At 48.4% G+C, this 8889-nt stretch overlaps 1 protein-coding gene across 2 annotated transcripts in view; it reads left to right on the forward strand.

Moving 5' to 3' along the window:
• The first annotated feature begins 621 nt into the window (after window positions 1–621).
• SETD7 (SET domain containing 7, histone lysine methyltransferase) overlaps window positions 622–8889 on the forward strand; it is a 52248-nt gene continuing 43980 nt past the window's right edge. For both annotated transcript variants that reach the window (XM_023225959.3, XM_023225958.3), the window contains exon 1: window positions 622–1956. In XM_023225959.3, the coding sequence (XP_023081727.1) occupies window positions 1917–1956 (40 nt within the window). In that variant the 5' untranslated portion in view covers window positions 622–1916. The remainder of the gene's footprint in view (window positions 1957–8889) is intronic.

Genomic DNA, 8889 nt, shown 5'->3' on the forward strand with positions numbered 1-8889 from the left:
AGCTACACCTTCTCTGTTTAGCCTTGGACTCCCAGTATCTGCACTGGAGGACTTTAAGGAGGTCAAACCTAAGCCAAGAGACTTCAGAGAGGTCTAGACTAAGTGAGAGGGTGTCTTGCTTGAGCCAGAGAACCTGAGTGATCTAGCCTAAGCCCCAAGGACCTTATGTCAATGTAGACTAAGCCTCTAATCTGGAGGAATTCAGGCTGGCTGGCTGGGCTCCCAAGACACCTCTGCAGGTGAGCAACACCAGGACTCAAAGTCTCCTAACTTCTGGTTCAGGGCCCTCCCCTTTCTAAAATAGTCAAAGGGGCTGAAATTCCTGGAAGTGTGTGGTACTAATGTTCCTAGCATTGTTCTCTTTTTCATAGAGGAAAAACTGACTTTAAGAAACAAGCCGGCAATACTTGACAAAAATATCTACCATTTAAGCACAGAGCCAAAAACAAGGAGTAGTCAGTCTCCCGGGCGCTGGAAGTATTTTGAAATCCCCAAAGTCTCATTCATTGTTCAGAAAGCAAAATGGAACTACTTTTTTTTTGCTCCCTCCTCCCCTCCCTGCAGTAGCTGTTCTTGGCAGGTGCCCAGAGTAGCACCCGGTAATTCCACGGTACATTGTGTACATTTGCATCTGTTTAATCGGCTATTTACAGTCGTCCTTTACCGCCACCTGTAAGAGGCAGCGCCATAATGACACTAAGTGGCTGGGCCGGAAGCCGGGTGCCCAGTGGTTTTCTCCACTTGAGGACGCCTGAATCTGTGAAGTGGTTGGCACTTGGAGAAACAGGGAGACAGCTGGGGACATCACACGTACAGGGCGGGAGGCGCGGGAAAGAGCCGCGCCAGACGGAGGGTCCTTCCTTCCACGTTAGCTCCACTCGGCGGCTCCTTTTCAATTACCACAGCCGCGAGAAGGAACCTGCCGAGCCTTCGGTGCGGCTTGTTTCCTGCCTGACGGAGAGCCCGCTGCCATTTGGATTTGATGAATTTCTGAATCACCCGAGGGCCTGGCGACCCGAAGGAGGGCGGGGAGTGGGGGCGCTGGGGTGGACCTCGCCATCCTGCGGAATCCGGGCCAGATAACAGCCCCCGAGCTCGGGAAATCGGCTTGCGGATGTGATGCGGGACCGCGAGGACACCTGCGCTCCCGTGCGTGTCGCACTCGTGCAGCTCCCGGTGGCGAACGGGGTGATGTGGGGGCGAGGGTGAGAGGAAGTCCAGGCGCCAGAGCGTCAGAAACGCTTCCTTAGCTTCCCTGGCACTTTGGAGGTTGTCTCGAGGGGGCACGGACAGTGCACGGCGGACTTTCAACTTGCTCCCAGCACAACTGGAGGCCGGGAGCTCGGAGCCCCCACGGGCGGTCCAAGTGTCCGGAAGAAGCCCGCAGCGCCCGGGACCGCGTTGCGCGCTCGGGGCGCGCCAAGCCACACCTAAGCAAAGGAGAAACGCTCACGGGCCAGAGGCGGGTTGGCTGGGACGCGGAATACGCTCGGCCCCGGAGCGCCTTTCGTTTTAAGGAGCCTTACTTCTGGAAAGGGACAGGGAACTGTCAATCAGCGAGGGAGGGAGCGCACCGGCGCTGGGTGATGTCAGCGGATCAGCTGCTCGATAACAAAGAGGGGGTATTACAGGAGAAAGTTGCAGCAGCTGCAGCGGCCAAGGCGGCACACCGGGGCCTCCGAGGCGAGGGGCAAGTGGGCGAAGGGAGGGGGGACGACGGCTGCTGCCGCAGCAGCTGAAGGCCAAGGAATTGAAAGGGCTGTAGGGGGAGGCAGTGCGAGCCAGCCCCGACTGCTCCTCCTCTTCCTCCTCCTCCTCCAAACTCGCGAGCCCCAGAGCTCGCTCAGCAGCCAGGAGCACCCGGAGGGACGGGAGGCAGCCGCGCAGCCCCGAGCTGGGCAGGGTCCCCAGCCGCCATGGATAGCGACGACGAGATGGTGGAGGAGGCGGTGGAAGGTACAAGCATTTCTCCAGGGCCGGGGGAGGAGGCGCAGAGGGCCCGGAGCGCGGAAGGAGTGGCGGGCTGCAAGCGGCGCGGCGCCGGGCCCCGCGGCCGCCACTGTCCCTTACACGGGTGGCCGGCTGCCCGGCTCGGGCGGGGGCCCGACAGCCACGGTCACGCCGCCGGGAGCGCGCACTGCGCGGCGGGGCGCAGGCCGAGAATGGGGCTCTGCCAGGCCGGGGGCGCTGGAAAGGCACGGCCGCTCCATCCCGCCCGGCCACAGCCTGCATCCACCCTCGGAGTTGCGAAACCTGCCCCGCGCTCTGGCCTTTCCTCCTTCGGGCGCGGAGGGTGGGTGCACTCCGCAGGGCAGCCGCTTGAGGCCGGCGGACTCCGCGGAGCAATCCCCTAGCCCAGTTTTGGCCACCCGGATCCCCTCCCGGCCGCCAGCCCTTTCCTTCTGCTGTCTCTGAGCCCCGCTGCGGCCGCGGCCGCGTCCGGGTAGGTCCCCGGGCGCAGCGCACGGGGCCAGACCGGGCACGTGGCAGCCACGGCCCAGGCGGCAGCTCTTCCGAAAAGATGAAATCATTGTCGGGCGACTGACAAGACTCCCGACCCGGGACTCGAACGCGCGCCGTCCCAGCGGGCGGCCCTCCCCTCCGCTGCCCCCGAGCGAACTCAGTCAGGCCTCCCCCTCCCCCTTCCTGCTCCGCCGGGGTGCAGCCGCCACGCTGTGCAGGCGCGCCGCGAGCCCGCACCGAAATTGCTGGGTGACACTTAACTTTCTGAATTCCATGCCGTTGGCTGTGGGTGATATCACCGCCTCGGTGTCGTGTTTCTCCGCCCCTTCTCTTCTACCGCCCCTCCCCCGACTTTTCTCGCCACTTTGTTTTGCTGAGTTTCTCCACCTTTTTTTTTTTTTTGCTAGTTCTGAAAAAACGATGTGGGGACGTTATACAATCTCGTTGTTTGTATCATGGGATGTTATGATTTTGTAACAGCGAATACTGGAAAATACTCTTTAGTGTATTTATTTGGTTCCACTACATACAGTACGTCGTGATGTTTTTCAGTGTGGTGTGGTATGATACCAGAATGTTTTAAACCAAGCATGTGAGTAAATAATTTTTAGCTGTTTGTTGAATCTGGTTTCTGTCTGATTTGTAGAAACACAAGTTCTGACGAAAGATAAAGAAAAAAGTGGCAACACTACAATGCATAAGGATACATGGTTATTGTTACATTGGGAAAAATCAGTTTTAACGTTTTCATAAACATAATTCCCTTTGCCGTGCTTCTGAGATCTTAAGGGGAGATTAAGCAGACTAACATTTCTGAACTCTTGAAAAGTATTCAATGTAATGCCAATATTAAAACTTATTTCTTCATCTAACTTCGAAGCCAATTAAAGAGTGTGTGGTTTTTGTTAAGAACATTTTCACCATGTTGTGAACTCACAAAGCTATTTATCTCTCTAATAAGTAAAGCCCATGTTGGGGCTGACTGGAGCCTAGATACATTGATTGAGTTGATCCACAGGAAGCCTTCTCAGAAGTTAAAAGTTGTTGACTTCTTGTGCCTCCATGTTGTGAAAGATAAAGGAAAAATGATCTCAGATTGTTAGGGTTTGCTTTCTTTCTTCAACGTTTACTTTTACTTGTAAAAATTAAATACAAACCCTTGATTGCTGGTACTGTTCTCCGTGTTCAACCACATTCATTCCCCTTTGAAGCTGTTTACAAACATATGTCCAGTTGTCTATAGTCCTCAGGCTCCTTTGCAGACTGTGACCAAGAGCTTTAGAAATGTATCAGTATTGTTTTTTGGAGACCGTCCACTGGATTCGAAAACAAGGAAGTTTACATAAACAGGGATGGTTTTGTTTTATAGGGTAATCATCCACATTATTGTCCAAAATCAGAGCCCCCTTGAGAATGAGAGGGGCTATTAATAATGATGCTGGGACAAGTAGCTTAAGCCTTGAATGTCTGGGGCAATCTGGGACACATGGTCACTCAGTTGTAGCTAACTAAACAATTAGAGCAGCACAGAATCTTTAAAAGCCCCTAGAAGCATCTCAGGCTCTAACTTGCACAGTGCCAGGAGTGTGTGTGTGCACATGCAGTAAACTGTACCTGTGCCGTGCACTCTTGTCCAGCCATTCTTGGCCTTGTGAGTGCTGTTTGCAATAGTCTTTATATAACACCTAACACTTACATAGAGGACTGGTATAAACTGCTTCTGCTCTTTCCCAGAGAGAAGCTAGTCTGAATATCTTAGTGTTTAAGTACCAACTAATCTACCTCTTTCCATAAACAGAGCCTCTGTTCTCAGTAGTTTCACTGTCATAGCTATTATTATCGTTGCTATAATTGTTTAGTTCTTATTAAGTGCAGGCTCTGTGCTAAGTGTTTCACAGACATTATCCATTCAGTCTTATTCAGTCTTATGGGGTGGGTACTAATATTATCCTAATTTTACAGAGGCGGGAACTGAGGCATACAGAAGTTAAGGACTAATCCAAGAACACTCAGTGAGGTGGAGAGACTGGCTTGGACTTCCAAAACGGCCCTCCACCAGACCAAACTGTCTTCCTACATTTTTTATTTTTAATGAGTTAGTCAAATTTATGAAACACTTGATAACTGAGTTTGGAAGCGACAGTTAAATATTATGTCAGTGCCATTTTTTTTTTTTTTTTTTTTTTTTTGTCACTGTAAGTCTGTAGAGGTTGGTTCTGATAGAGTTCAGTGACTTTCAGAAAAATGCATTTGGGGAAAAAGAACTTAACCTGTGTCTTCTGCAATAGCTATCTTTTTCCTTCTTCATTAGAGATTTACTCTGGGGAAGAAATTAGTCTCTTCAGGACTTGAGTTTAAATGTCTTATATATCATGTGCATTTAGTTCTCTTTCAGGGTATGACTGTAACTCTGGGGAAGTTCTGAACTCAGGGTGGACAAATCCCTGAGGTGAGGGGAGTGACGGAGGCTGTGTCGAGAGAGTGTTCTGTGTACTGTGTTGGCTGTGCTCTTGTGGGAAGGCAGCAAGCCCTGGGCCTCAGAGGGCCTCAGAGCTCCACCTGAGCTCTGGTGTGGCTTTTGGAAAACACTTTGAGACACACTGGTTCAGTGAAGAGTGATGTTTAGTTTTCCAGTGTTATTCCTCTGGGCATCTGGAAACAGAATTTTATTATAGCATCTATTTCTTTGTCTACCCATAGATACAAAGATGAATATGATGTGGTCTCTAATATAATTTCAAAGAAATATATCTATACAGATGAATGGTGATGGTTGAGAGGAAGTAAAAATTAGTTCAGCTTAGGGAAGTCAAAGGGCAAAGATTTTCCAGAAGAGGTGCCGAAGAGCTGAGTCAGGTTGAGAGAGGAACTTTGTGAGTGAAGACACAGAGGCATGGAATTCTGCGGGTGCACCCAGAGAACAGTCATTCGGTTTCACCACAACAGGGAGCTTACAAGGAGAAAAGCGGAGGGGAAGACAGGGAAGGGAGGCTGGATCACAGGCTGAGAGCGTGGACTGTGCTGGAAGCCACAGAAGCCGTGGGGGCTCTTTAGAAAAGGGAATGACAGGATCAGGACTCCACTCCAGGAAGATTAACAGGTAGTGGCCAGCAGGACAGTCAGAGGGACTGACACAGCAGGTGGGGTACCTTGAAATCTCTCTGCAATGGTCCAGATGCACAGTTATGAGGGCAGGAAAAACAGAAGGGCCTGGAAATGTGTAGGAGACATGGAGGAAGAATGATCAAAAGGGGGAAATATCAGAACAAGGGACCAGAATGAAAACAAGCAGCTCAGTGTTCCACTGCCACAACCCCCTCAAAATATTAAGATTATTTTTTATTAACACTCCCCCTAATATCAGATTCTGCCTGTCTCTGCTAAGACTGCTCATGCCCTGTATCTAGGAAAAATGTATACAAAGTGTGTTGGTAGCACCCTTTCTGTGTGGGCCACACATTAAAATTATGACCCTCACAACTAATAGTTGAACTCTTGCCAACAATTACCCTTAAAAATAAAATTATCCAAACTTGCATATATAACCCCGAATCTAAAATAAAAGTTGAAATAATTTTTTTAAAAACCTAAAAAAATAAAAAAATTTTTAAAAGACCAAAACGTCAAGCTATGTTTTTAAGAGTCAGTGATTGAATGCATCACAAGGAGGGCGTGTTCTTTGCATTAAACAGAATAAGCTTGCCTTTTATTATTGTTGCTTTTTGTTTTTCAATTTATTTATGTATTTATTTAATGAGATAGGGTCTCACTGTATTGCCCAGACTGGTCTCCTGGGCTCAAGAGATCCACCTTGGCTTCCCAAAGTGCTGGGATTACAGGCATGAACCACCGTGCCCAGCCTATTATTGTTGTTTTTTTAAAGCAATGTTCTAGTCTACAAAACCAACGGTATGTGTGTAGGGTCTCTGGTTCTAAAGGAATTACTCACACACTACTCTCAGATCTCTTGTGAGTAAGCCTGAGACATTAAGCAGCTGGGTGTCTGATCCAGAGGGAATTTACTTTGCTCAGATTGAGATGTACATTGCTGCTTAGAATATAGGCCTGACTCTTATCAGATTCAGGAAGAAGCTCCCTCAGAAGTAACTAGAGGGGAAAATTGTAACTTTCTATCTGTTCAATAGATAATAATCATAGAACAAAGTGAAAAAGTAGATTTGTGAACTGATACTTTTTTTCCTGTCTCTAACTTCTGCAAATATTTAAATCATGCTACAGACAGATAACACAGAACATTAGCTTAGGCAACCTTATAAACACAGAGCAGTCATTCAAGTTAATTTTCCCTGTTGCTTGGGACTGGTATTCAGCCTGTGTTCAGTGGGAACTCGCCTGGAAGGCTGTTGGCTGACTTGGCGCATTTTACAAATTGACCTCATGCAGAGCAAGGAGGACTAGCGTTTCCCTTCAAGTTAGATAACACTTGGAAGAGATAAGACTTTGCAACCGGGATATGCTGTTGGAAATCTGGTGGTTGAATGCTCTTCACCACAAATCCTTCTTCCACTTCCCTGCCAGGGACCTGGGGGTTCCTACCTTTGTAGAGGTACCTTCTCACCATCACCAAGGAAGAGTGTATTCAACTAGTTTGCCAGTGTCTAGAATGGCAATTAAAGGATTTGGAGAAGGGGCTTTCAGTATTCATCAGCACACTCAAAGTGGTAATGTCTCTTGGGCAAGTCTTTTTTTTTTCTTTTGAGACGGAGTCTCGCTCTGTCGCCCAGGCTGGAGTGCAGTGGCCGGATCTCAGCTCACTGCAAGCTTGGCCTCCTGGGTTTACGCCATTCTGCCTCAGCCTCCTGAGTAGCTGGGACTACAGGCGCCTGCCACCTCGCCTGGCTAGTTTTTTGTATTTTTTAATAGACATGGGGTTTCACCGTGTTAGCCAGGATGATCTCGATCTCCTGACCTCGTGATCCGCCCGTCTTGGCCTCCCAAAGTGCTGAGATTACAGGCTTGAGCCACGGCATCTGGCACTCGGGCAAGTCTTATAAAGCACTGGTGTCTTCATCTGTAAGATGAGAATATGGGAGACTGTCCTGAGGCTTGCATTTAATAACAGGAAAGCATATTACCCAATGCCAGATCATAGTAGATTCATACACTTTTTTTCTCCTCTGTTTATCAAAATCTGTGCATTTTAAATTGACTTACTGACATGACAAAATATTACATGATCTTATTGTCCAAATATTACATGATCTTATTGGCATTTGAAAAAGAGTTATGTCAGACTCTGTTCTAGCACTAATGTTGAAAGAAGATGTAAGAGCACTGCAACCCAGTCTTTTCTGTTTCTCATGGAAAGTCTGTTATTGTTTTGCTTGTGGCTGCTGTTATAGATGTAAAGTTCTACTGCAAGGAAAACTACTCCAGGATGCTAAATATTCAGAGTGGAAGTCTTGAATGATCACAACCCTTAATCTCTAGTTCCTTTAATTGATCACACCCTAAGGATGTAAAGAAAACAAAACAAACCAGGAAGGGGCTCCTGCTGTCGTCTAATAGATTTCAGAACTCTCTCACAAGCAGCAATCTAAAAGCCTTTAGAATGACAGGGAGAGGTTGCATGTCCAAACACCTCCTTAATGTGCAAGGTCACCAGAGTAATGGCCATCATTTGGTAGCTCTCCCCTGTCCTTGTCTCTCCCAAGAGATTAAGATGGTGATAGGGCTCCTCTTCATTTGCCTGTTGAAAGGCATTGAGGCCAGGTGTGGTGGCTCTTGCCTGTAATCCCAGCACCCAAAGTGGGTGGATCACTTGAGCTCAGGAGTTTGAGACCAGCCTGGGCAACACAGTGAGACCCTGTCTCTATAAAAAATTTTTTTTGATTAGCCATTTGCGAGGCTGAGGCAGGTGGATCGCCTGAGGTCAGAAGTTCGAGACCAGCCTGGCCAACATAGTGAAACCTCGTCTCTACTAAAAATACAAACAAATTAGCTGGGCATGGTGGCAGGTGCCTGTAATCCCAGCTACTAGGGAGGCTGAGGCAGGACAATTGCTAGCACCTGGGAGGCGGAGGTTGCAGTGAGCCAAGATGGCACCATTGCACTCCAGCCTGGGCAAAAAGAGTGAAACTCTGTCTCCAAAAAAAAAAAAAATTAGCCGGTTATGGTGATGTCTACCTAAAAAGTCCCAGCTACATGGGAGGCTGAGGCAGAAGGATCACTTGAGCCTACAAATTTGAGGTTACAGTAAGCTATGGTCTCATCACTGCACTCCAGCCTAAGTAACAGAGTAAGACCCTGTCTCTGAAAAATAAAGGAAAGAGGAAGAGAAAGAGGGAAGGAGGGAGTGAGGTAAGAAAGGAAGAAAAGGAGGGGAGGGAGGCAAGGAGGAAGGAAAGAAGGAAGGAAGGAAGGAAGGAAGGAAGGAAGGAAGGAAGGAAGGAAGGAAGGAAGGAA

The sequence above is a fragment of the Piliocolobus tephrosceles genome, chromosome 3, assembly GCF_002776525.5.
Source record: "Piliocolobus tephrosceles isolate RC106 chromosome 3, ASM277652v3, whole genome shotgun sequence".
Lineage (NCBI taxonomy): Eukaryota > Metazoa > Chordata > Mammalia > Primates > Cercopithecidae > Piliocolobus > Piliocolobus tephrosceles.